This window comes from Oryctolagus cuniculus, chromosome X (assembly GCF_964237555.1).
Source record: "Oryctolagus cuniculus chromosome X, mOryCun1.1, whole genome shotgun sequence".
In the NCBI taxonomy this organism is placed as follows: Eukaryota; Metazoa; Chordata; class Mammalia; order Lagomorpha; family Leporidae; genus Oryctolagus; species Oryctolagus cuniculus.
In genome coordinates this window covers 44,184,127-44,211,615 of record NC_091453.1, presented here as the reverse complement: position 1 = coordinate 44,211,615, position 27,489 = coordinate 44,184,127, and the positions used below count along the sequence as shown (strand labels likewise).

The following is a 27,489-nucleotide window of genomic DNA, read 5'->3' as shown; positions in this document are numbered from 1 at the left end:
GACACACTTGGTCTTTCCGTAATCACCCCTGGGGTGATTGGACCAAAGGCTCTGGGGAGGAGTGGACCAAAGGCTCTCCTTTGCCCTATGCACACATATAATCTCCCCTCAAGGCTCAGGAATATCAGGACCACAATAAAAGGCCCAGTTAGGAAGCCTTCTTAGCATTTCAAAGACTCTTATTTTCCCCTGAAGCTCTGCTCCTTTTGGGTTCAGCCCAAAATCTGTCACTCCCAAAGCTGACTGACATAGCAGAATGTTTGGTGGCAAGGCAGAGGGCATGAAGGACGGTCTCCAGTGACAGAGGAGCAGCACAATAGTGTCCTGGGTTATTTCAAGGCTGCCACCTGACTACTTTGCACACCTCCCTTCTTCCTGTTCTCACAGCTGAGGCTGCCCTGGCTCTTCGTTCCCCTGGGCTCCAGATTTGGAAACTGCTTTCTTCAAATCATAATCTTGGCCTACTTCAGAGAGAATCAAAGTTCTGAGTGAAATGTGAGCAGGTGGTGAGTGACCAGAGCCAGGAGGCATTGGGGAAGTCTATGAAGGAGGCGCTGTAAAAGGAAAGAAACTTCCTGATCAAGCCCAATGGACAAGATAGCATTCTGCAAAGCATGAAAGCACAGCTTCAGGGGAATGTCACAATCCAGCCATCCAGATGGGGAAACTGAGGCTAGGCAGAAGGGATTTACTTAACACAGTTGCATAATGAGACAGCAGCAATTTCCCATTCCCCACCACTGATTCAGATCTGGAACTAGGATTGGGAGGGTTCTGATATTCGATCTTGATCTTTATTGAAGATGTACAGAATGTCCTGGAAGGTCATGGAAGGTCACAGAATACTGTAGAAAGAGTTGAGTTGAACTGTCAAATCTCAGAGAGATCAAGGGAGCCAATGAGTCTTACCTCCTTCTTACAGAGATGGAGTAGCTGAGAAAGGAAAATGGATTGGTCAAAATCTCATGAGTCGGAGGCAGAGCTGAAGCCAGATTCCAGCCCCAGCAGCCATGCCCCTTCCAGTTTCCCACACAAGCAGAGGCAGCAGGGCAACGCTCACCAGTTCAGCAGCTGGATCTTTTCAAGGCAGACAGGACCCCGTGGAGCAGCACAGAACACTCCTGCAATACAAAACTGGCATGCATTGTTCTCTAATCCTTCCCCCTCTCCTCAGCCTTAACCCACCCTCCTGCCTTTTGAGACTTTCACAGTTTTAGGGCAGGGCCTTCTGGATATTCTTGAGCTAGTGGTAGAACTGGATTCTTTGTTGCCTCAGCTCACCTGGCCCTGGCAGCCACTAATGCCACTTAATGTCCTCAGGCTAGAGACCCAAGCTGGGCTGGCCCCCTGCCACATCTCAGAGAGGAGGGCAAGGCTGCTACAGGCCTACTCCCTGTGTCTTCAGCACAACCTCCTGTCTGGGCCCCGACAAGATTTTTCTCTCAACATCTAGACTTTCCAGGGACAGGGACCTGTAGACAGTCAGGCTCACAGTTAAAGGGGAGCGAGAAGGGTCTCTGGAGACCTTGTGGATCTCCAGAAGGCTCTGTGCAAGACGGGGAAACATCTCCCCATAGAAGAAAAGTTAAAGCAGCCCTGAGTGGGAAGTTTGGGGCTCTGTAATCCAAATCTGCCCCTGTCTAGGACAGGCTGGGGAACCTTGGGGAAATTCCTTCCTTTCTCAGGACAGTAGCCGGCTTGTCCGTAACGGGTGGAAGTCGACCTCAGTCTCCCTAAGGGCCCTGGGGTGCAACAGAGACCAATGAAGCTGGGGCACGGGAGCTGCAGCTGGCTTGCCTAGCAGGTGAGTGCCTCCTCTGGGTGGTCTGGGAGTGCGAGCCACAGGGCCTTGTCTCTACGCCTAAGGATAGGCAAGCCAAGGTGCCAAGGGGCTGTGAAGTCTTCTAGACCCCACCCACCCAAACTCTCTACCAGCTAGAGCTCTGGGATGAACGGCGGGGTGGCAGCCAGGGCACAGAAAAATGAATGCAGGCGGCCACGAAAATGGGAGCGCGTACAAAACCGAAACCGAACTCCAGGGATCCAGCGAACTCCATCCGGGAGGGACCGGCCCATCCAGCCAGCGGTGTAGCCACGCCGCAACCCGCCTGGCGTGGGGGCGGGAGCGGGGAGCCCCAGAAAGGGTTTCCGCACCCTCTCCGCCTCCTGCCAACACCACGCCCGCGCTTATTTGCATTTAAAGAGAAACGCACCAAGGAAAACAGTGGGCAGTCCGGGCACGCCTTTCCACCATAGCGATTGGGTCATACGCCCGCCAATCAAAGCAATGACGCCCCACCCTGTGGCCGTGGAGTCCGGTGGGGAGGGGGTATGGGGGAGCTGCCCAAAGCCTGGGGAAGGGGAGTCAGTGCAGGAGGTGACTGGAGCCGCGGCGGCGGCGCCAGGAGCAGCGGTGGCGGCGCTCTCGGCCGCGGCAGCCGAGGATCCAGCCGCGGCCAGGGCGGCGCAGCAGACAATAACCGGGCTGGGAGCCGGACCGGGCCGGGTAAGCATTGCGCGCAGCCAGGAGCCTCCGCCTGCGGGCGGTCGGGTGCATTCCCGCGTGCTTCGCTCGGGTCGCCTGGAGGAGGGCACTAAGGACTGGGCTGGTTGGAACGGGGCCGCTGGCCTCTCTCCTTTGGAGCCCGCTTTACAGACTGTCCGTGAGGGGCCCAGCGGCCGCGAGTCCCTTGGGCGCGGGCGACCAAGGCTGGGGGTGGGGAAGGTATGGAGGGTGGGGAGGGCGAGCTAGCATGGGCCATGCCTCCAGGCTTTTGGGGGAGGCGGGGATGGGCCCGCACGTGCTGCCGCGCAGTCCCGGGAGGGGCGCCGCCAGCCAGTACCCCAGGCCGCGCATCTGTAGGCCGGGAGCTCCGCAGCTTTGTTGTAGCACATTTGCTGGAACAGCTGTGGTACGCGGGTACTGCTCACCCCAGCGGCCCTGCTGCGGCCCCTCCCCTCTGCTGCGCATCTCCTGCCTCTCCCTCCTCTCTGCGGACGAAGCCGGCGCGCTGGTTCGGGCCCCACTGGGACTGGCTTTGGCGTGGATTAGCCTATCCACACTGTCTGCCCCCTCTCTAGGGGAGCTCCCTCGGGCCTGAGGGAAGCTCCCTTAGGCCTGTGGGCTGCCCGCTTCCCTTCAGAGCCTCGGCCTGGCGGCCCCAACCAGCCGCGCCCCCTCCTCCTGGGCCTCCGGGCGCATCTGGCGCCCGCCTCCGCGGGCAGGCGGGCCGGCAGCGGGCTCTTGCTGGTCCTTGGGTCAGAGCTGCAGCGCAAGCTAGTCCTTGGGTTAGAGCTGCAAGGCCGCTTTGTCTCCCCCCGGCCCCGGCCTCTCCTCTTTTTCCCTTGGAGGGGCACTGGCGCGCTTTTCTCTAAGGCCTCCTTTTTAAAAATATCCATAGGCGCAGTGTTGTGCGGGAATTTCCGTGCCAGAGGCCGAGGAGCCAGTCATTGTAGTAGGGGACGCACCGTCGCTGTGTATGTGAAAGGGCTGGTGCTAGGGAGTCGAGCCTGACAACTTTGCAGTTACTTAAAATATCCAACCCGCCTGGCCACTGTCATTGTCTGCTAAAGACACCTCTGACACTGGTGACCGCCCAGACGCCGGACTTTGCCTGGGCTGCTGCTCAGGCAGTGAGGGGGCTGTGCCCGCCTGGCGAGCCGCAGCCCAGACGCCCAGGCGGCAGCTCGACTGGCCCCGCAGAGCTGAGCTAGCCTTCGTTTGGTCAGATTCGCCGCGGCGTGGGCCGCAGGGTCAAGGCGAGCCTTGTCCCGCACACAAACACCTCCCTCTGCGGCTCTGCCCGCCTGCCGCAGCGGCGTGGGCATGGGCAGGGTGGAGGGCACTGCGCTGTTGGACTCCCTCCTGCCCCGCCCGTGGGGATTCCAGCTCAGCCCCCCACCCCCAGCCCCGTGCAGCTCCCCTCATTCGGCCCCACCCACTGCACAGGCACTGCACCATGGTGCACCTCTGGCAATGGGCTCTGTAGGCCTTTCTGAGGAACAGGAACCTGGCAGGCTCTGCTTGGACCTTTGATCAACCTCTGAGGGTGGAGAACCCGTGGACTGCAGGGCCCAGGCGAACCCTGGCCACCTTTGCAGAGGGGCAATAAGACCCAGTAAATCCCTGACTTGGGGGAAGGCTAGCTGGGGACCTTTTTGACACCAGCCAGGACTGCAGAGACCACCGTGACCAGGCCTCCACTTGTAGCTGGATCTCTCCAGTTCAGGGTAGAACGTGCCCCCTGCCTTGTTCAGGCCTACAGTCCCCTAATGTATCTCACTGCTCTATGTAATTCCCTTCCCCACATCCAAACCTACTGAGCTCCACCTGTCCAGATCCTCTTCCCTGGCAGGCCCCAGTTCTAGGCCTACCTTCTCTTTGGTGCCTTTTCTGCCTCCCTGTTTGCCACCCATGGTGACTTCTCCCTCACTGCCCCCCCCCCAACTCCTCCAGGGCTACCTGCGTCTCCTGGGCATTTTCTGGCTTAAATTATAATAGAAGGCAGACTGTAATTAAGTTTCCCTACCTTTGCTTTGTCTCCCTGGTATTGTGGATGTCTGGGTTCTCCCAGAACCCTTCAGAGGAACAAATGAAACCTGCACCTCAGCCACAACTCTCTCAAAACTTAGCAGTGCAGGGCACTTACTGAATGCTCCCAAGGACTTGCTCTCTTTGTAGAGCAGCTGAGAAGACCTTCACCTTTCCAACTTGTGCTTGTCTTGATTGGCAAGTGACTCGAGAAAGGATACACGTGGCTCAGATATTTACTGAGTGTGCCTTATGAGCATGGAGAAGGGGTCTAGGTTCCAACTGCAAGAATAAAAATTGTGATGGATCCCCCAAGAGGAAGCTCTGCATTTGGATGGCTCAGACCCCAGATTTTGCATACCTTTGGTTGCTAACTCAGGGGCACGCTGCTGTGGAGAGCGAGGAAAGACCTGCGTATGCCAGGAGATCTTCCTGGGAAGCTGTCAGAAAGTACAAGGACTTTGTAGGCAGAGGGCTAGCAAAAATTCGGAGTGGGGAAGAGTAGCTGGCAGACAGGGTGAGTGAGCTGACTGACTGTTGCGGTTGAGATGGTCTGGCCCAGAAGGAGAGAAGAGGTTGGAGCCCAGTGCTGGGGATACCCAAATACCCAAATACTTCTCTTTTTGGGAGAAGGGCACATTGAAAAGTGGGGAATTGAGAGGCACTGATATTTTTGTATGTATAAAGATGCCATAATAAAAAGTGGAGTTTTGAGAAAATTTTAGAATGGGGTCTTAGGAAGGGGTTGGAAGCCTGCTGCAAGTTTGGAACTAGGGCTGAGATCAGGCTATCTCCAAAAGGCAGCTTCACCATGTCAGCTTCCCTTCAGCCTTTTGGGAGCAACTGGGGACAACCTGGATTCCCAAATACCAATGCTGCAAAGGTTGAGAAATGTTCCCTAGGGCCCTGCTGCACCCCTTCCTCTTAACTGGACAGGCCTTGGGAAAGCACCGGTTTGTACCCCTATGCCACCAGGGTTTGCTGAAGGTCACATAGCTATTTAGGGATAGGCTGTGGCCTCTTGTGCAGCAGATCTTTCCACTGTGCCCCAGGCTCCAGCAGCCTTGGCTCCAGGCAGATGTCATTAACCATCCCATCCCCTCCCCTCCCCTCACCTTCCCCATTCCTTAAGAGGCTGAGTTAACTTGGAGGCTCCATCTGGGGAACCTCTTTTCTTTTTCATGTCTCTTTGGCCTCTTGGTCTGCAGCCTGTTGAGGGTTGAAAGTTTCAGAAAGAGGGGAAGTTAGTTGGGAAAAGTTGGCAGGAATGATTCCTTCCTAGGATAGCAGAGGTGTTAAACATTCCTCAAGAACTGTTACATTTATACTCTCAGAAAGTGTGTGTGGGAGAACAGCACTGCTCAGTTGGTCCAGGAGATTAAGAGAAGGAGAGAAATAACAGCAACCCTGGCCCGAGCATGAGCATTCTTGTAGGACCAAAGAGGAACAAGGAATTTCCAGCTTCTTCACTTAACAGATAAGCCACCTGCAGCTAGAAGCAGGGATGCCCAACATTTTTCCATCAATTATCCTGCCTCGAATCCTGCCCAGACAGATAAACTAGGTGATAAAGGTTGAGCCCCCGGAGGAGGTATTTCATAGCCTTCCTGTGTCACTCATTCCTGGATCACCCATCTCACTGCCAGGAAGTTCTTTTTCAGAGCTGATCTGAGCCTCTTATGCTATAGTTAAGCCTTGCCTTGTGGTGTGTGTGTGTGTGTGTGTGTGGAGGGCTGGAGGGGAGAGCAGCTGGCCACCATTGCTTTTCTGCTTAACAACCCACTGGAGATTTCACAGGCATTAAACCATCTCTCCACCCCTAACTTCTGTTCTCGGAATTAAATAATCACAGAGTCTTTCATCTCCTCCGCTCTGTCTTATTTTTCAAACCCGTGCGTATGTAAGAGTATCTCCAGCAAGGCAGGCAGGGAAACCAGAACCTCTGCAGAAATGCAGGTACCAGCTAAGTGAGGGTGTGTTGCTTTCCCTCCCCTATTGAGTTTAGGGGAAAATATGGACAATGGAGAGAATGGCCTGAGGGGGCTTGGTGGGGTCAGAGGCAGGCATTCTGATGCTACAGGGGCCTTTGCAAACCTTTGATCTGCGTTTCTTGTCTTGGAGCCCTCATTGCTTTCATCTCCTATAGGTTTTTTCCCCCTGCTGGGCCTCCAAGCAGATTGCAACCCTCCTTCTCTAGCCAGCACTCCCCAGCCCTCCCTCTCTGCTCAGCTCTCCCCGCTGCAGGTTGCAGCTCTTTTCCGGGGAGAGAGGGCTAGATCAAGGCAGTTCTGGGCCCCCTCCTCTTTGGCTCTGTTGGGAATATAAAGCAGGGACTAGTGTATTTTCAATGTGTAAAATATTGGGGGGAAGGGCAGTTGAGGAGTGCAGCTGGTCCATAATGTGCTTCTTTCCTGCAGTGGTGGACTGAGTCCAATCAGGTAGGTACCTGGACTTTGCAGCATAGCCTAGGACTCCCAAAACCAATCCAGTGCCCTCCCATCCCCCAAATGTGCCATTTAGCAGCTGCTAGAAAATTGAACATGCTACCTTCCCTCCCCTAGCCACTCAGGGTAATCTGAAGTCAAGCAGACTGTTTGATCCAATCTCCCATTTCTCGTTGGGGAAACTGAGGCAGAACAAAGAAGGGATTTACCCAAGGATACACCTAAGTCCAAAGCTCCAGGTCCCCAAACTAAATCTTCCTCCTCAAAGCACACTCTCCCCACTCGGCTGCCCACCTAGGGTGTGGTGAGTAGAGAGGTGGCTGCCTAAGAAAGTCTGAGGTCTCCATTGTCCACTTGGCCTAGCTGCCCTGCTGCCGCCGGCCTGTCAACATCTGTGTCCCTGAGGTTAGCTCCTCTCTTGTTCTTCATCTGCACTGGGGGTGGGAGAAGGGGGCCCCCATTTCCTACCTCACCCTTGCTGGGCTCCTGCTGACATGGTGAAAGCCTACGGAGGCCACTCACCTTGGGTACATTGCTCTGTAAGGAGGCTTGGGAGCCTGGGCGGGGATTGGCTCCCAACGCCCCAGGCAGGTAGGGGGCCAGAGCTGCCTGAGGAGAAAGCTGAGGCATCAGGACAGTCCATCTGTAGGGAGAAGCAGTGTCTGGGTTTCCCCAACTAGAAATAAACTCCTGTGGATTTGGGGCTGGGCCAAGGGGCAGAGAAGTGAGGCCTGGAAACCTGCAAGACTGCATGCAGGCAGAGCGAGCCTTGAAGGTCAGGCAAAGGGGTTTGGCCCCGATCCTGTAGGCAATGCGGAATAATTTGATAAGTAGCGGAGGGATGCACTGAAATCAGGGTTGTAAGAAAATGATTCTGGCAAGGGTGTGCAAGAAGGCTGCGATGGGAGGGGAAGGCAGGGGCGGGACTTGGGCGTTGCGGTAGGGCGGGACTAGAGGGAGCTCAGCTAAGAGGCTCGTGTCATCTTCTCAGGAGCTGGAGAGCAGAAGGAGACTGCAAGCAAGGCCGTCACAAGGGCCATTTATCGACCATCTGTTTGGTGCCCAGCGATCAGTTTGCCTTGACATTGATCATCTCTAATCACATCTCACCACAGCCCTGCATGGTAGGTAGCGTTTTCTTCATTTTACGGATAAGGCATTTGGGTCTCGGAGATGGCAGGCCACTTGCGGAAAGCACACAGCCTGGAAGGGGCGAAACGAACTGGCATTCCGCTTTCAGGCTGACAGGCTCCAGCTGAATTCATGCTGTTGGAGCTCCCGCTCTGTGCTGGTTGCAGCGACTGTGAGAGGAAAGGGGGTCCATTTATGGAGACAGATGAACCGACGGAGGCCTGCTAGAGTGAGTGGCGCAGGGCTGAGTATGTGAACGAGTCCACTAAGGGACTGGTAGGGAGAGAAGGCCCAGTCTGGCATCTCTGCTGCATCTGGAGTTGGCGAGCTGCCTCCTGGAGGAGAGGCCGGCCTCAGCAAGAAGTCCTCCAATTAGGAGAGTGGTGGTCGCAGGGGCTGCTGGGGGGCTCCGTCAGCAACCTCTGCAGTTTTGCCAAAGGCTACCAGGCTGAGCAGCCTTGCCTTCAAGCGCTAAAAAAAAAAAGCAGTTTTGAGAGCAGGCCTTGGCTTTAGAAATGGGTTGTTCAAGTTCCAGATAATCTCCGAATCTGTTCTCCTTAAATAGCTCACATTCTGCATCTATGTCCACACTGGCAAGTTTCTGTTTCAGCCTCTTCTGGGCCCCTCGGACTTATCTCTGGAGGAAAACAGGAGTTAGAGGGACACGTTCCACAGTTTGGGCGGAGTGCGGTGGGGTTGCTGATGAGGAGAGCAGCCACAAGCTGGGTTGGCGGCCCTAGAGTCCAAAGTCCTCAGGCTTTCTGGAATGTGCTGGGCGGGGCCAAAACAGCAGCAGCCTGTGAGGACTGGAAATGCTGCAGAGAAAGCTCAACTTGGCTGGGACAGAAGTGGGGTGGGAGGGGAGATGATGGCTCTTACAGGTGTGAGGAGAACCTTTGCAATATTCACATTCAGTCTTCTTCCTTTGGCTGGGGGCCCTGTCCAGTGCAATAGAGTGGCATGAAATTGGGACCCAAGAGGCCTGGGAGTTAGTGTGGCTCTGTCACCATCCTACTGTGTGACCTTGGACAAGTCCTTTCCCAAGTAGGCACACTTTCCTGTTCTGTGGCCAGACACGACTCATGCATGCTGGGAAGGGAAAAATGGGAGTCGGGGTGGGGAGTGTTTTATAAACTGGTGGTGCCCTAAGTGGGTGAAAGATGTCTGTTGATTTGCATTTCCTTTGATATTGGTGCTTTTAGCTGAGTTTGAGTTTTTGGCCTTTCTGGCCTGGGCTAGTGAACTGGGCTTGGTTGAAATTCTCAGATAAATGAGAGCTGATAGCCAGTAGCTCACTCTTTTGGGTCCGTGAATGTGGAAAAGTTGGCTAAATGAGTAAGTACAGCCTCCTATTGGGGACACTGAAGCCCAAGGAGGTTTGGTCACCTACTTAAAGGGCCCTGGGGGGGCACCCTATCCAATCCTGACTGAGGTAGTATTATAGCTAGAAGCTGTCCAAGCCTGGTTTGAATAAAATAGTAAGTGTTCATTGCTATAATGTTTTGAGTTTCTGCTTTGTAACACATTTTATTTGATACTTTATATACATTGGTTTTGCTGCCTACAGTAGGGATGCACTCTCAAGGCCTCATGTTACCATTGAGAAAACTGAGGTACAAGCATGTGAAATAGCTCGGTAGATTTCTCCCAGCTGGAAGAGCTGATTCCAGTAAAGAACTGGCTGGCTTGGGATAGGAGTGGCGGGGGCTAAGTCCTCATTCTCACTGCTTCTTCTCCCCAACATACAGAAGGGCAGGATGGGCCTGGAGCAGGCTTGCCTCCAGGAAGACTGCTTGAAACAGGCCTGGGGAATAGGGGCTGGCTGAGGCCGTGCCTCTGGAGCCGCTGCGTAAATCCACATACTTCTGTCTCTTCCCTAAACCCAGCCTTCTCTAAGTTGGCTGCGTCAGCCCCAGGAAGCTGAGCTAGGAGCACAGTGTGCAAGACTCAGTCTGTAATTGTTTTTTTCCTCCCAAAGAAGTGTCTCTGGGGTGGGTCTGAGGCCTGTGTTTTGAGTAGAGGGGAGAATGAAGAAGTTCCTCTCTGATAGCCAGTCCTGCACTGCTTCCAGAATGGCCTTGAGGCTGGCTCTGGGAGTGGGGGTGGCCCTACTGCTTTCTTTTTTTTTAAGATTTATTTATTTATTTGAAAGGCAGGGTTAGAGAGAGGCACAGGTAGAGAGAGAGAGAAGCCTTCTATCCACTGGTTCACTTCCCAGATGGTCGCAATGGCTGGAGCTGCGCCGATCTGAAGCCAGGAGCCAGGAGCTTCCTCCAGGTCTCCCACATGGGTGCAGGGGCCCAAGGACTTGAGCCATCTTCTGCTTTCCCAGGCCATAGCAGAGAGCTGGATTGGAAGTGAAGCAGCCGGGACTCGAACCCGTGCTCATATGGGATGCTGGCACTGCAGGCGGTGGCTTTATGCACTGCGCCACAGCATTGTCGGCCCCCCTACTGCTTTCTGTCTCAGTATTCTCCCTGCTGTGAAAGCGGCAGCTGCAGCCAGAAGTCCCTACCAGGGACACCAGACTAGCTTATCCTCCAGTCCTCCTGAAACATAGAGAGACAGCCACACAGATTGAGAAACCTGAGGGCCACTTTCTTGGCGAGAACCTTGGGGGAAACCAGCACCAGTCTAAGGGAGCTAGAGTCTGTCCCTTGTGTTTTCTGTCCCACCTCACTCCCCTGGTGAACTTGTGTGGTGTTCAGTAAATGCAGTACCACCTATGAGGAAGGACAGCTTTGCGACCTGGGCAGGGATGAGGGAGGCTGTAGCAATGAGGGAAGAGGTAGGCAGAGTAGAGGAGGTCTCAGATTTAACTAGGTGGGATAGGCTGGATGGCTGCCAGCTATGAGAGACCCCTGTCTCCTTCCTTCCTAGTGTCTTTGGGGACTCAGGGTGAGGAATTACAGAAGCAGCAGGGAGACATGGCAGGGAGATGAGAGATGGCAGTTTCCAGGCTAATCCTTGCCAGCAAGGTTAGGGGGAGGGCTTGAATTGGGGCTGAGACCAAGAAAGTCTGCAACCCAGGGACACACAACCCTGCCTAGTTCAAGCACCCCCATCACATAGGCAGAAGCATTTTAAATCTCCTGGCAGAGGATTTTATATGGGTCTGTGCATATAAAACCTCCTCACACCTGGCTCCCCATCTGCCTGGCCAAAGGAGCAGGTCCTGCAGTGCCCCATGGCAAATGGCTTTACAAATGAACAGCCTTTTATGCAAGGTCTTCTGCTTCCTAAGAAATGGGGATCTGACTTGGAAGGGAGTAATAATGAGAGTCATGCCAGTCTTTCTCATTTGCACTGTACTTTGCAGTTTGCAAAGTGCTTTTTGGTGCCCATTAGCACATCTCATCCTCGCACCGCTGCAGTTGAACTGGAGAGGTGTGTGTGTGTCTGTGGAGGGGGTGTAGGTAGAGGAGCTATTTCCATCTTGGAATAGCCCACAAGTACTTGCGGCTCAGCAGGCTGGCTTGGCCTGCTCAGGGTCCCTTGGCACACTCCTGTGGCCCAGGCTCCTTCCACAACACACCGCAGCTGCCTGTGGCAGGGAAGGGGATGATATTGAAAGCGGTGGTGAAAAAAAAAAAAAAAAAAAGGCCGGCACCGCGGCTCACTAGGCTAATCCTCTGCCTTGCGGTGCCGGGACACCAGGTTCTAGTCCCGGTCAGGGCGCCGGATTCTTTCCCGGTTGCCCCTCTTCCGTCCAGCTCTCTGCTGTGGCCTGGGAAGGCAGTGGAGGATGGCCCAAGTGCTTGGGCCCTGCACCCCATGGGAGACCAGGAGAAACACCTGGCTCCTGCCATCGGATCAGTGCGGTGCGCTGGCCGCAGCGGCCATTGGAGGGTGAACCAACGGCAAAGGAAGACCTTTCTCTCTGTCTCTCTCTCTCACTATCCACTCTGCCTGTCAAAAAAAAAAAAAAGAAAAAAAAAGAAAATAAAGCGGTGGTGGACTGGCCTCTGTCCCTATAGCGCACAGGAATAAGGGCAAGTGAAAGCCCAAGAGGACTGCCCTTCAGCTCAAGGTTCTGAAAAGCAGCCCTGTTTGTGATTCACTTTGCCCAATCCCTCTGTGCCCCGGGAACTCCAGCCCCAGCCCCAGCAGGATGGGTCAAGCTTTGATTCATGAGCATGTCTGGGTCCCATGAGGCTTCCTTAAGGCCTGGTCGCACTTACTAGTTTCACCTGGGCCTTTTGCTGAATCACTGCCATTTTCACTCCCTCCCATCTGATAAGGCCTTCTCCTCAAGGCAGCTTTCCTGAGCACGAGGATGGCTTTCTGCCTGTCATATTTACCCACGGGGTATGATAACAAGTCACAAAGGAACCATGTCCCACTACCTTGCTTGAGAAAGAACAGGACCTGCTCCATGTTGTACTTTCACCCTGTTAACATAAGGGACTCGCTCCTTAGTTTAGGAACTCCCTAAAAGCCTAGGCTGGGGGTGCCCTTTCTTGGCCTGCCCTGCAGCGTGGAGTTCAGCACCCGTCACTCACTGATTGTGCAGGAGCGGTATGTATCATCAATCTCACAGAGGTGAATACTGTTTCACCCCAGCTCCCCCATCTCTAATACTGTAATGACAACCCTGTCAGTAATTTCAGGGCTGAGGTGAAAACCTCTGTGCTCTGGAAAATGGGGGAATCATGTGGATGACAGAGCCTATATTCCCATCTTACCCTGGGGCAGAGGACTCTGGGTAAGTGAGTGTGTGTGTGTGTGTGTGTGTGTGTTTGGAAATGGAAGGCACTGTGTGTTGTGGGGGCTCTCAGTTACAGGCAGGGCTGAATTGGAATCGTGTGATGTCAAAATATGCCACCCAGCCAGCCATCCCACTCCTTGGAATTTACCCAAAGGAAATTAAATTGGCAAGTAAAAAAGCTGTCTGCACCATAATGTTTATTGCAGGTCAATTCACAATAGCTAAGACCTGGAATCAACCTAAATGCCCATCAACAGTAGACTAGATAAAGAAATTATGGGATATGTACTCTATAGAATAGTATACAGCAATAAAAAAACAATGAAATCTGGTCATTCGCAACAATATGGAGGAATCTGGAAAACATCATGCTGAGTGAAATAAGCCAGTCCCAAAGGGACAAATATCATATGTTCTCCCTGATTGGTGACAACTAACCGAGCACCAAAAAGGAAACCTGTTAAAGTGAAATGGACACTATGAGAAACAGTGACTTGATCAGCCCTTGTCCTGACTGTTGATGAACAACTTAATACTTTATCCCTTTTAGTATTTTTCTTTTGTTCTACTTAATACTATTGGTTGAACTCTTCAATTAACACACAATTATTCTTAGGTGTTTAAATTTAACTGAAAAGTGATCCCTATTAAATATAAGAGTAGGAATAAGAGAGGGAGGAGATATACAATCTGGGACATGCTCAATCTGACTTGCCCCAAATGGTAGAGTTAGAAACGTGCCAGGGGATTCCAATTCATCCCATCAAAGTGGCATATACCAATGCCATCTCACTAGTCAAAGTGATCAGTTTCAGTTTACAATTGATCATAATGATAGGACTAAGAGTCAAAGGGATCACATAAACAAGACTAGTGTCTGCAAATACTAACTGATAGAATAAAAAAGGGAGAGAACGATCCAACATGGGAAGCGGGATACACAGCAGACTCATAGAATGGCAGATGTCTTAAACAGAACTCTGGCCTCAGAATTGGCCCTTAAGGCATTCAGATCTGGCAGAAGAGCCCATGAGAGTATTTCAGGCATGGAAAGCCAAGACACTCTGGCAAAAACAAAACGGAAAAAAAGACCTAAATGAAAGATCTCTGTGAGTGAGATCCCAGTGGAAAGAACGGGCCATCAAAGAAGGAGGTACCTTTCTCTGAAGGGAGGAGAGAACTTCCGCTTTGACTATGACCCTGTCAGAATAAGATCGGAGTCTTCCAACTCAAAAGGCTTCCATAGCCTTGGCAGCTCATGACAAGAGCCTTGAGTGATTACTGACGCCATAAACAAGAGTGTCAATTGTTAAGTCAACAACAGGAGTTACTGTGTACTTACTCCTTATGTGGGATCTGTCCTTAATGTGTTGTCCAATGTGAAGTAATGCTATAACTAGTACTCAAATAGTGCTTTATACTTTTTGTGTCTGTGTGGGTGCAAACTGATGAAATCTTTACTTAGTATATACTAAATTGATCCTCTGTATATAAAGTTAATTGAAAATGAATCTTGATGTGAATGGAATGGGAGAGGGAGCAGGAGATGGGAGGGTTGCGGGTGGCAGGGAAGTTATGGGGGGAAAAGCCACTGTAATCCAAAAACTGTACTTTGGAAATTTATATTTAATAAATAAAAGTTAAATAAATATGGCACCCATGAAAACCTGTAACCTGAGAAAATGGCAACACGGAGCTCTCAGCAAAGAAGCCATCAGATGAGTTGGCCTTGCACTATTCTGGTTAACCAGCCGTTAGCTCTTGCCTATTTTAATATTTATCTCTTCAGAGTGCTCTTGATAGAAACTTGCATCACACTGATGATTGAAGTGTCAAGGCAAGCAAGGCAACAAGCACAAATTAATGTTTGGAAGAGAGGAGTAGGGGCTCCAGGAAGAGGTCAGGGTCGGGGAGGGGGAGATTTCTAATGCGGTCAGAAGCCTGCGTACAGCTGCCAGCCTCTCTCCACTCCGTGCTGGTCCACAGTCTTCTACTGCATGGTGAATGTCTGAGTCTTATTCCTGTTGCTACCAGTCACAGAGCTGCTTTGCTGATTAGCTGCTCCCAGACAGCAATGATATTTCTCTCTCTCTCTCTCTTTGTGTGTGTGTGTGTGTGTGTGTGTGTGTGTGTATGTCCCAGTAGCCCTCCCAGCAGCTGTTCTACCTCTGCTCCCCACCTTAAGTCCATCAGCAGGCTGCTCACTGATCCAGCTGTTGAACAGCTACAGTCAATGGAGCACACCAGATAGGGGTGGGAGGAGGTATGTTTGGGTGGGTGGTGGTTAGCCCTTCTTTGTATTCCCTCTCTTGGCATTTGGGTGTTTGGAGGATTGGGAGCCTAGACCAGAGGGGTGTGGTTTGTACCAGTTTTATTTGAATAACTGTTGAAAGCCTGTGTCATGGGCAAGAAGCGTAAACCACGTAGGGTCATGCCTTCAAGGAGTTTCCTCCCTGGAGAGGGGGCTGCTAGATAGGGGCCAACAGAACCAGGGAGGGGACTGGAGGGGAAACAGTTTGCCTCCTGCTTCTAAAGGTAAAGCTCTAAACCTCATGGGGGCTCCAAGTTGCAGAGGGCAGTGTTAAAATGTCTTTGCAGCAGGACAGTAAGTAGTGGCTTAGATCCATTCCTCACATGACCTCTAAGAGGAGGAGGGGTTGGTAGGCCTCTTGGATGGAGGATACTGAAGCCCAGAGAGTACCTTTCCCGAGGCCACCCCATCGTGTTAGCAGGTTCTGGAGTGCAACCTGTCTGCGGGTCTGTGAGCTTCCCTCTCTGGATTGAGCATGGTCCTGCACATGATTTGCCAAGCCCTGTGGGCAGGATGAGAAACTTTACATCTACTTTTCTCCCCACCCCAGGCAAAATGTCAGTGGGAGCTCAGTGTAATGTGAAACTGAGGCCTGGATCCCAGAGAACGCAGTGAGGACTTAATGGACCATGTGGTCAGATGCTTTGCAAAAATTCTGTGACAACAGAGCCAGGCTCCCTCCTGCCTTATGTGCATCTCCCTGCTCCTGCCCTTTAGATAGCCAATGACCACCACCCCCCTTCCCCTGCCCCGCAGCCAATAGCACAACCTGACCTTTTGCATGTCTGCGGTTTCCCCTGCCCAGTGCTCCCCTGAGTTTAGGGTGACCTGAAAGGAGTGGACCTAGTGAGGGGATAGCAGGTGATGGCTGCCTGTTGCTCTGTGTGGGATTTTGCCGCCTTGGGGCCCGGAGGGGGCTGGCCAAGCAAGCGAAACATATGGAGTGGATTATGATTTTCCCCACGTTTCCCTTTTCTTTCTCTCTGGCTCCACTCAACCCTGAGACCACAGACACCTGTGCAAACAAACCCAGCCTGGCTGCTTGCTCACCAGTATCTGTCTCTCTGTCTGCCTCTCTCATCTCTTGCAGACCCTACGGTGATGCCTCCTCAACCAATGATGTTGTAACAGTGCCTGGAAGGTGGCGGCTGCATTTCCAGCTTAAACCTACCTGCGTTGTCCCCATCGCCATGGAAACCCAAAAGGATGAAGCTGCTCAGGCCAGGGGAGCGACAGCTTCGGGGGACACCCAGGACCAAGGTGCAGAAAAAGGAGCCAAGAAGAAGACAGCTGAGCCGACAGAAGGGCCAACATCAGAACCGCCCTCCTCTGGCCCAGGTAGGCTGAAGAAAACTGCCATGAAACTCTTTGGTGGCAAGAAGGGGATCTGTACTCTGCCTAGTTTCTTTGGAGGGGGACGAAGCAAAGGTTCTGGGAAAGGCAGCTCCAGGAAGGGTCTCAGTAAGAGTAAGACCCATGATGGCCTGAGCGAAGCAGCCCATGGTCCCGAAGAGGTTGTCAGTGAAGGAACTGGCTTCCCGCTACCTTTGCCTGAGTCACCCTGCGGATTTCCCAGCTCCCAGAGTGCCCATGGGGCTTTGGAGACAGGCTCCAGGAGAAAGACATCAGCGTCTGGAGCCCCAGAGAAAGCTGGGGATGAGAAGGTTCCCTCTATGCCCAAGCCAAAGAAAGGCCTAAAAGGCTTTTTCAGCAGTATTCGTCGGCACAGGAAGAGCAAGGTCACTGGGGCTGAGCAAAATGAGCCAGGGGCAAAGGAGCCTGAGGGCACCAAAGCCAGGCCTCATGAGCTCGTTAGCTCGTCGCCTCTGCTCCCCTCTGAGGAGTCCTTCCAAGCCCTGAGAAAGGAAAATTCCAAGCCCCAGGAAGCCCCTGGACCAAAAGTTTCTCCGGTACCAGAGCCTTCTTCACCACCCACTGAGAAGATGACCTGTAAAGATACAGAAAAGCTCCCAGGGGCCTCTGCCCCAGTACTAGTGCAGCCCAACTCTGTCCCTGAAGCCAGTAGCCTAGAGGAGCCCCACAGCCCAGAAACAGGTGAGAAAGTGGTGGCAGGAGACATAAACCCACCTGGCGGTCCTGTGGGAGACCAGCTGAGCCTCCTGTTTGGGGATGTCACATCCCTGAAAAGCTTTGACTCCCTGACAGGTTGTGGTGACATTATAGCTGAACAGGACATGGACAGTATGACAGACAGCATGGCCTCTGGGGGCCAGAGGGCCAACCGAGATGGGACCAAAAGAAGTTCTTGCCTGGTGACCTACCAAGGAGGTGGGGAAGAGATGGCCCTGCCGGATGATGATGATGATGACGAAGAGGAGGAGGAGGAGGAGGAGGAGTTAGAGGAGGAAGAAGAGGAAGTCAAAGAGGAGGAGGAAGACAATGACTTAGAATATCTGTGGGCCAGTGCTCAGATGTACCCAAGACCCAATATGAACCTGGGCTACCCTCCCACCACATCCCCGGGCCACCATGCCTACATGCTCCTTGACCCTGTTCGGTCTTACCCTGGCCTGGCCCCTGGGGAACTTCTGACTCCTCAGAGTGACCAGCAAGAATCGGCCCCTAATAGTGATGAAGGCTATTATGATTCTACCACACCCGGCTTTGAGGATGATTCAGGTGAGGCCCTGGGGCTCGTGCGTAGGGATTGCTTACCCCGTGACAGTTACAGTGGTGATGCCCTCTATGAGTTCTATGAGCCAGATGACAGTCTCGAGAACTCCCCGCCTGAGGACGACTGCCTTTACGACCTCCATGGCCGCAGCTCTGAGATGTTTGACCCCTTCTTGAACTTTGAGCCCTTTTCTTCCTCACGGCCACCGGGGGCTATGGAGACAGAGGAGGAGCGGCTGGTGACCATCCAGAAACAGTTGTTGTATTGGGAACTCCGGCGGGAGCAGCTCGAGGCCCGGGAGGCACGCACCCGAGAGGCTCATGCCAGGGAAGCCTGTGCCCGAGAGACCCACTCCCGGGACGCTCATGCCAGGGAGCCCCGTGCCCGAGAGGCCCCAGCCAGGGAGACTCGTGCTCGAGAAGCCCCGGCCCGGCAAGAGAAGCCCGTCTTGGAGTATCAGATGAGGCCCCTAGGCCCCTCGGTGATGGGCCTGGTGGCAGGAGCATCAGGGGCCTCTCAGACGTCCTACCGGGGAACCACCTCAGCTTTCCCCACCACTGCGAGCAGCGAGCCAGACTGGAGGGACTTCCGTCCACTGGAGAAGCGATTCGAGGGAACCTGCTCCAAGAAAGATCAAAGCACCTGCCTGATGCAGCTCTTCCAGAGTGATGCGATGTTTGAGCCAGACATGCAGGAAGCAAATTTTGGAGGCTCACCCAGGAGGGCCTACCCTACTTACTCGCCCCCTGAGGAGCCAGAGGAAGAGGAGGTGGAGAAGGAAGGGAATGCCACCGTGAGCTTCTCCCAGGCCCTGGTGGAGTTCACCAGCAATGGAAACCTCTTCTCCAGCATGTCCTGCAGCTCTGACTCTGACTCGTCCTTCACTCAAAACCTCCCCGAGCTGCCGCCCATGGTGACCTTTGACATCGCTGATGTGGAACGAGATGGAGAAGGCAAGTGCGAAGAGAATCCTGAGTTCCACAATGACGAAGACCTCGCAGCCTCCTTGGAAGCTTTCGAACTGGGCTATTACCACAAACATGCCTTCAACAACTACCGTAGCCGATTCTACCAAGGTCTGCCCTGGGGTGTGAGCAGCCTCCCTCGATACTTGGGACTACCTGGCATGCACCCTCGACCTCCACCTGCTGCCATGGCCCTCAACAGGAGGAGCCGCTCCCTCGACACAGCGGAGACCTTAGAGTTGGAGTTGTCTAATTCTCACCTGGCCCAGGGCTACTTGGAGTCTGATGAGCTCCAGGCTCAGCAGGAAGATTCAGATGAAGAAGATGAAGAGGAGGAAGAGGGAGAATGGGGCCGAGACAGCCCCCTGTCCCTCTATACTGAACCCCCAGGGGCCTATGACTGGCCTGCCTGGGCTCCCTGTCCCCTACCCATTGGGCCAGGCCCTGCCTGGATGAGCCCTGGCCAGTTGGATGGGGTTTCTAGCCAGTCTCCATATGGGCAGGCAACCTGTTGTGTACCTCCTATGGCCAAGCCAGTGGCGCTTTCAGGGCCAGGGCCAGAGCCAAGGGCACCTGAGGAATCTGGGCCTCAGTTAGCTCGACCCTCACACCTACCCCTCCCCATGGGCCCTTGCTATAACCTTCAGCCACAGGCCTCCCAGAGTATGAGGGCCAGGCCTCGAGATGTGCTGCTGCCTGTCAATGAGCCCAGTTGCTCCTCTGGCTCTGGAAGCTTCAATCCCAGCCCTCTGCCCCAGGCCAAGCCTGTAGGCATCACCCATGGCATCCCTCAGCTGCCCAGGGTCCGGCCTGAGCTCCTCCAGCCTCGGCCCAGTCACTATGGGGCTTCCGGCCTTGACCTGTCAAAGGAGAAGGCCGAGCAAGGTGCCTCTCTCCCCACCAGCTACTCCTCCACTGCCGTGAATGGAAACCTAGCCAAGTAGTCATCCTCAGTTCCGGAGTGGGGGCATGGGGCCTGAGCATGTGAATGGGGATCAGGGATAGGGCAGAGGGGTGGGGGGGTGGGGGTTGCTGTTTAACTTGAAAATCCTATTGGCCAAGGAAAACTCCTATGAGTTTTCACCTTTGTTTTCCCACTTCCCTCTTCTGCTATCTATGGCCACATTCAGCTCAAGTACATCTGCCCAAGGAGGCTGCTGCTGCTGTGCCCCAGTTTTTGCTTTTGGGGTTTCTTCTTGTGACCCATGCAGGGTTTAGGATGCTGTAATTTTGTGCCTATTCCAGTTGCTGCGTTAGTGATTATACATGTATATATATGTATATGTGTGTATATATATATATACATATACATATATAGCATGCATCCTTGACACAGGCTGTACCCTTAGTGCTCCTCCTCCTCCCCCTAGTGAATGATTAACCACTGATGAGCAGCCAGGTCTGCACTGCCTCCCCCTGCAGGGTGGGAGGCTTAGTTGCTCTTAGCAATGTGAAATGAATGGTACAAATCCAACCCACTCCCGTTCCTTTTAGCCTTGGTGTAGCTGCCACCATTACATCAGATGACTATAAGCTATTTGTCCCAGCTAGCTGTCCTTAGAGAGGATCAAGTAGCAAGTGTCTCACTGCTTATTGCTGTGGACTTTGGTATCATAGCCAGATGGGTCCTTTTAACCTGGCCTGTCATAGCTTGGGTTGAAGACAAAAACCCTAATCCCCTTAATGGAGTGATTTAACTTCGTCCTGTTGCAAACAGAAGACAAACCAAACTTCTGTTGTGGACCTACCATTGAGTCTTGAGCTCTGGAAGGCTAGAATTTTTTTCCTTCTTCCTGTCTTAAGCCTGTAACTGTCTCAGTTGCAGACATGTTTGAATTTTTATTCTTTTTTCCTCTAAAGGAAGTTCTCATAATCTCATCACAAAGAACGCAGTCTTAATTGAGATAAGGGAAGAGAAGCAACCTCAATTAGGCCTGACTGTAGGAGTTGGGGGTTTTGTGGGGTGCAGGGGAAGAATAGAAAAAGGAGGCCTGTTTTTCCCAGCCAGCAAGAGAAGGGATTTCAGCCTTTGTGGAAGTCAAGGTAACCCAGCTTCTTGGGAGGGAAAAGTGCCCCCCATCTCTGCCCCCCCAACACAGAAAGTTCCTTAAGCCTTGTCCAGCCCTTCATTTGGACCCTGTAAAGAGGCTCCAGCCTTGCACTCCTGAGACAGGATACCAAAGGCATCTCCGCTGCTTTTCTGGGCTCTCCAAAGAGCTTTCATCTTCCGATTAGCCAAGTCCTTAGCATTATCAAAGGACCAAGCTTCTTGAGAGGAAAGACTGTGACCTGCCCTCACTCTACCAAGCTGCAGAACTGTGATTTGCATGGAATGGATAGCACCTTCCCTTCTGCACCCATGCAATTTTCACGTTGGACATACTGGAGGGCGAGAGCTTGCTGTCGAGAAACATTGCAACAGGCTGATCTTGCCAGGCTTGACCTCTCGTTAATCACCCATATGAGAGGGTTCTTTTTAAATTTCTCCCTTGGAAATGGCACATAGAACATTTTTTTGCCTGGATGTGTTGACACAAATTATGATTCTTGTCCCCTGCCCTGCTCCAGCGCCCCCACCTGTCTTCCTGCCTGTTACAAGAAGTCAACAGGGCTCTTACTATTCCTGAGCTGTGGCAATTTAGCTTGGGAACAGATGCTGTTAGCCCCCTGGGTCAAGATGATGTTGTGGGAAAACTTCCATGCCGGTCGTTGACACCATTTATGTTTGGGGTTGACCCTACACTCCTCCCCACGAAGAGCAGACCTGGCAAGTAGAAAACTGTGCCCCCGAAGGCACCACATGAGCTTGCCTGGTACCAATGCCACCCCTCAAGGGACCCAGCGCAGTCCTCCAGGCTGACTTTGGCTTCATCATGAAGAAATGCATCTGTTGTGGAGCTGAAGAATGAAATGGGGTGAGGAAGACCCTCCTCGCTCCAAGCACAGAATTCTGGGAGAGAAGTGCCCAAATTCCAACCATCTGGCCTCTTACCAAAGCTGTTTTGGGAAAGTGGGGCTGAAATTGGCCTGGCTGTTTGGCAGGAAGTAAACACTCACCAAATGCCTTTACCACAGAGGAAAACCCACCTCTGGCCTCTTCCTTCAGGGCAGCTCAAGCTCCTGCCTGCATGTAAACTGTACCAGCTGCAGCAGGCAGTAGAGCCATCACCAGCCTCCAGAGCCCATTGGAGAACGGCAACCAGCCTATCTGGGAAGAGGAAAAGGAGGCGGTCAGTCTATGGCCAAGGGCTGAGAGCTTTCTGCTGTCATAGCCCTGACATACTTTGCTGGGCTGTGGAAGATCACATACCACAGAGTAAGGCTCAGGGCTGAGTGGGAGTTCATGGTTTGGACAGCGTTGCTGCCTGTAAGTCCCTTCACTGCCCTGGCCAGCCCAAGGACAGGCTCTTTACCACCAGAAGTGAGGCAGTCAGGGTCCACTGCAAAAGCAGGCTGCTTTGAGTCTGTAGAGCCGAGTGGTTCATGATTGAACCCCAGCTGCAACCTAGAGAAGGAAGGAAGACCTGGCTGGAGACATGTGATGATGGCAGCACAGGGTGACACTGGGGGAGCCAGCCAGGCTCCAGATCGACCCATACATAGGCCCGTGCTCTCGTGGCTGGCACTGAATGTGCCCCCAGATGACCAAAGGTGTTGATGTCATGTCCACACCTCCTGGGCTGTGACCAGATGAACACTATGTCTCCATGGCAAGGTCCTGGGATAATGCTTTTGGATGTGACTTCCAGGGAAGATATGACTTCAGAGGAGGTAGTTGCCCTCATCTTACTACCCAGTAGGCCTCTCTAGTGCCAGACATCTCTGATCCCGAGAATTCCCAGATGAGACCAGTCCTTGGGGGACCAGTGAACGTGGATAGAGAAGGCCACCTAGCAGGCCTCTCCCAGGGCCAGGATGCCAGTTTCTTGGTGCTTTAGAGTCTCCAAGGAAGCCCTGCCTTGGGGCCCAGTTAGAGCCAGTCCTGCCCATCTGGCCTCAGCTTGGCGACCAGGCTGCAAGCCTCCTAGGATAAAGGCTTCAACAAACACTAGTCTCCCTCCCTCCTCAGTGCCGTACCAAGGAGGGAAGTAGCTTCCCATACCCAGGAGGCTGGGTACATACCCCTCATCCTGCTGCCAGTGGCTTTCCCACCTGTGTCAGTGCCACCACCCCATCTGCCCTCGGCTCCCAGGCCCAGTTGCTAGAGGGAGGTATGGGGGGGTTAGCAGGGAGACTTCAAGTTTACCCATGTGTATGTTGCATCCAAGTTGTTTTTAATATATATATATCAAAAGTCAATTATCTATTTTTGTATTGTTTGCATTTTATATTCATGGAAAACAATGTTTATCAATTGTTCTTTTCTGATATATTTTATTTTTAAGCGGTGCTGTTTACAGTTTTAAACAAAACAAAGATGACACAAAATACGCTGCTGCTTGTGCAGAGGGCTGGCATCTCAACTGCCTAGGGCCCTCCCTCTTTCCCTCTCCCTGCCCGTGCTGTCTCTCTGTCCATTCCTTCCCCCAGACCCCTGTCATAGGGACAGCAGAAGATGCCCAGGTACCGAAGACCAACGCCAGGTGACGCAGGCGTGTGGAACCTGGTAGACAGCGTGTCATTTTATGGTTTTATTTGATGTTTTTCTTTCGGACCCCACCTTCCCCGTGTGTAGACCTTCTGAGAACACTCATGTCTCTTTTGTTTTATTTTCCCCCTTCTGTACGTTTTGTGCTTTCATTTTGAAAGCAGAGTGCCCATGTTGTGCTATTAGTCGTGTTGAGTTTCTCCAAAGAAGCATTCTGGGGATGTTCTCCACCCAGTGGGGAGGGCAGGGGGTTTCAACCATGTCCCCTTTCTCCGAGAAGCTGGGGGAGACCGATAGCAATGATGCTTGAAACATCAGGAATTGACCATCTTGTTGAGGAAACCCTTGCATGGGACTTTCTAGGAGCTCAGTTGATTGTGACATTTTCCCAGAAGAGACTTTGGGGAATTCCTTGACCCCTCTTGCTGCTTTGGGGGAATCTCTCCCCCTACCACCATTCCCCCTCCCCCGCCCCACTCCAGCTCACACGTGGATGATCCTTTGGGAAACGATGACTGTCAGGGTGATGACTCTCTGGCCTGATCCCCCACATTTCCATCCTATGGTCAGTCACTCCAGAGAAGAAAATCCACACGGCATGTATATGTGTGAGAGTTGGGTCCATTGAGAGGCGGGGCTTTAATTCTTGTTACTATTGGTGCTTATTTTCCTTGCTGTATATGGGATGGGGGTGGGGGGGAAAGAAAACAGGAATGTATATTTAGGTCATGTTAAATGAAATGGCTGGGGGAAAGAGGGAAGAAATGAGGAACCGCAGTAGATTGTCACTGCAGGTGTAGGAGTTCTTTTCTCCCAGTGCAGAAACAGGAGCATGGCTCCCGGCTGTGCCTGAGCTTCCCTTTCCCGGTTTGATCTGTGAGGCACCACAGAATCACCTGCGCTGTGACCTCTCCACTCCTAGCTCTCACTGACATCTGGATATCTTGATGCACTGCCTGTTTGTTACAACATATATTTCTTTTGCTGAATGCTAATAAACTTCTGGGTTCAAGAGGGACCCCCCAGTCACTAAAGTGCATTCTTGTGGTTTGTTCCACTGCAGCGTTCCTGTGATCCATGGTTGTTGGGTTTGCCCTTGAAGGGAAATTGAGAAACCAAGGAGTGGGGGGAGGGGAGAGAGCAGGGCACTCAGCAGGGGAAACAGAAGCCAGGGCTGACACTGAAAGTAGAGGAAACTGAAGTTCTTCACCCAAAGCTGTACCTTGCACCTTGTATCTCAGTCTGATGCTGTGTCAGTAAACTCCATCATACCTTCCATACCCTGAGACCTGCCCCTTAAGTCACTGTACGCTGCCAAGGGCTGGTTAGCACTTCTGAAATTGGCCTCAGTTCATGCAAGTGTGCTGGCCTTCCCACCAGCTAAGGGGCAGAGGGATGCATGTTTGCTGATGCCTCAATCAAGAGGATGTGGGGCTACCAGGCCCAGGTGAAGGAAGGGGATCCTTCACCCGGGCTTGTGGGCAGAGGTGCTGGCCAGGTAGTTCCTGCTCCACATGTTTGGCTATGGGGTTGAGTCGGGAGTGTGGCTTCTGCCCGTTATTGCAGGGCATCTTACAGATCTGGCACCAGAGGTGTACCGTAACAGCATCTCAGTTACCTTGGGGTCATGTGCTGATGTCAGGGCCTGTCCTAGCCTAATCAAAAATTGCTTGCCCATTTCTGTCATCCATGGAGGTGCCTACCTGTGCCACCAACCAGAAGAAGGTGATTGGGCTCATGGATTTGGTTTCTCTGCTCCAAACTCTTACCTTGGCCCCTGGCAAGCAAGTGAATCAGACACCTGCTGTGGGGCTTCCCTAAATGCTTCCCCACCCCCTCCCCCAGCTGTAATTTCCAAGTGAGCTAGAGGCCTGGAAGAGCAGCTACTTGAAAGTGCTGTGGACAGTGCTGTCACTGACAGAACTGGAGAGATCCCTGGGGCCTTTCCCAGACCAGCAAAGAAGCTTGTGGGCTTCAGGACCTGATGAAGCAAGTAAATCCAATTAAAAGCAAATTAGCAAGAGAGATCCTCTTGGGAGGGGGTGGGGGTTTGACGTTTCATACAAGTTGAATTCTGTGTCCTAGGCTGCCCAGGAAAGGAAAGATGCAGATGTGGTTGCTAAGGAAACTTTTGGAGCAAGGCCCTCTGGGAAGATTCATCAAGTCTTATTGCATCCACTGGAAATACCACGGGGTGATAGTGTCATGATGGCCTGGGTTTCTGCCCTAAATTTTGCTTCTCATTTATCAACTGGGCTTTGGGCAAATATATTTAATTAGGCTGTTTCCTATATGCAAGTTAGAAAACTGGGCTCCCTCAGAGGGATCCAGGGAGCTTTTCAACCCCCTAACTCTGGCCCTCCCCACCCTGATCCTGACTCAGTTGGCCTGGGATGAAGTTTCTATCAGTATTTTTTGTAAAGCCCACATGGCTGGTATATTGGACCTAGACAATGCAGGTAATAATAGCTCTTGCTGTTTGGCTCTGACAGATGGTTGCCTTTGCTCTTGCCCCCAGGGGAGCCCTTTGCAGTGCTGGAGGGGTATATTGCTGGAAGAAACCTCTTACAACTTTCTTTTTTAAAAAGATTTATTTATTTATTTGAAAATCAGAGTTACACAGAGAGAGAAGGAGAGGTAGAGAGAGAGGTCTTCCATCTGCTGGTTCACTCCCCAGATGGCCACAACAGTTGGAGCTGTGCCAATCCAAAGCCAGGAGCCTCTTCCGGGTCTCCCACATGGGTGCAGGGCCCCAAGGACTTGGGCCATCCTCCACTGCTGAGAATGCAGAGAAGAGCAGCTGGGACTCAAACCAATGCCCGCATGGGATGCCAGTGCTGCAGGCGGTGGCTTTACCCACTATGCCCCAGCGCTGGCCCCGCCACTTTCTTTTTATCATTAAGAAATACACTTCCCAGGTGGAACTGTGGCATAGCAAGTATACCTGCTGCCTGCATTGCTGGCATCCCATATGGGCACTGGTTCAAGTCCCAGCTGCTCCACTTCTGACCCAGCTCTCTGCTATGGCCTGGGAAAGCAGTAGAAGATGGCTCAAGTCCTTGGGCCCCTGCACCCATGTGGGAGACCTGGAGGAAGCTCCTGGCTCCTGGCTTTGGATCGGCACAGCTCCTGCCATTGAAGCCAATTGGAGAGTGAACCAGCAGGTCAAGACTTTCTCTCTCTCTCTCTCTCTGCCTCTCCTTCTCTCTCTGTTAATTCTGACTTTCAAATAAATAAATAAATAAATCTTAAAAAAAAGTAATACACTTTCGGGGGCCAGCTAACACTGTGGCTGCCTGTGATGCCAGCATCCCATATCGGAATACCCTTTTGAGTTCCAGTTACTCTGTTTCTGATCCAGCTCCCTGCTAATGTGCCTGGGATGCTGACAGAAGATGACCCAAGTGCGTGGGCCCTGCCACCAACATGGGAGACCTGGATGGAGTTCCAGGCTCCTGGCTTCGGCCTCGCCCAGTCCCAACCATTGCAGTCATCTGGGGAGTGGTCTCTCTTGTCTCTCTTTCACTTTGCTTTTAAAATAATTGAGTCTTACACAAAACGTACTTTGATCCACTCCAGCCCTGTTCTCTGGTCCCATTGAAGGCTGGATTTGCATCTAGGGAGTGGACATTTTAGAACACATGCAAAACCAACAGATAAAGGATTTTTGTGCCAAACCCTTTGGAGACACTGTGGGCAATCTGCTAATTCCCTAATGCCGTACACCCAAAGAGGCTGACTGGGCTCTGGCCCTTATTGACTGTGTTTTTCTCTCTCTGGATAATTTCTGGGCTTTTAGCTGGGCTGCACGGTTTCTGGGAGCCAGACTTAGCCATTAAGAGCAAGCAATCTGAAACTCCTCCCATCTCTGCTATCTTCTCTAAGGCCCTACGAAACAGGTAGACAGAGCAGGTGATTTCATTTGCACTTTACAGATGAGGAAAAGGAGGCATGGAGAAGGGAGGTGGTTCGCATACGGTGATAAAGAACAGACTGCAAGTCAGAGTGGGAGGAGGGTGGGATGCGGGATGGGCTAGAATGTAAGAGAACGTTTATTTCTAATCATTCTCCAAGCACAGAATGAATAATGCCATAGATATGTGCTAAGTACTTGACAGTGTTATGTTGTATAACCCCCCCTTAACCCTATGAGATTGACATTGATGTTATCATTCT

At 52.5% G+C, this 27,489-nt stretch overlaps 1 protein-coding gene and 1 long non-coding RNA gene across 2 annotated transcripts; one reads left to right on the top strand and one right to left on the bottom strand.

Annotated features, from left to right (window-relative positions):
• Positions 1–775: 775 nt before the first annotated feature.
• On the bottom strand, positions 776–1,190 carry LOC138847483 (uncharacterized). Its single transcript, XR_011385314.1, has 2 exons — positions 1,061–1,190; positions 776–933 (listed from the first exon to the last, which is right to left on the bottom strand). It is a non-coding gene; the product is annotated as an uncharacterized lncRNA (long non-coding RNA).
• A 1,099-nt stretch (positions 1,191–2,289) lies between these two features.
• Positions 2,290–24,342, top strand: AMER1 (APC membrane recruitment protein 1). Its single transcript, XM_008272710.4, has 3 exons — positions 2,290–2,506; positions 7,967–8,099; positions 16,216–24,342. Exon 3 carries the CDS (start codon positions 16,316–16,318, stop codon positions 19,667–19,669), a length of 3,354 nt encoding a protein of 1,117 aa, XP_008270932.2. The 5' UTR covers positions 2,290–2,506; positions 7,967–8,099; positions 16,216–16,315; the 3' UTR covers positions 19,670–24,342.
• Positions 24,343–27,489: the final 3,147 nt, after the last annotated feature.

Bases quoted from the DNA above. Each gene is read 5' to 3' on its own strand.
- AMER1 (XM_008272710.4), top strand. From the start codon at position 16,316: ATGGAAACCCAAAAGGATGAAGCTGCTCAGGCCAGGGGAGCGACAGCT.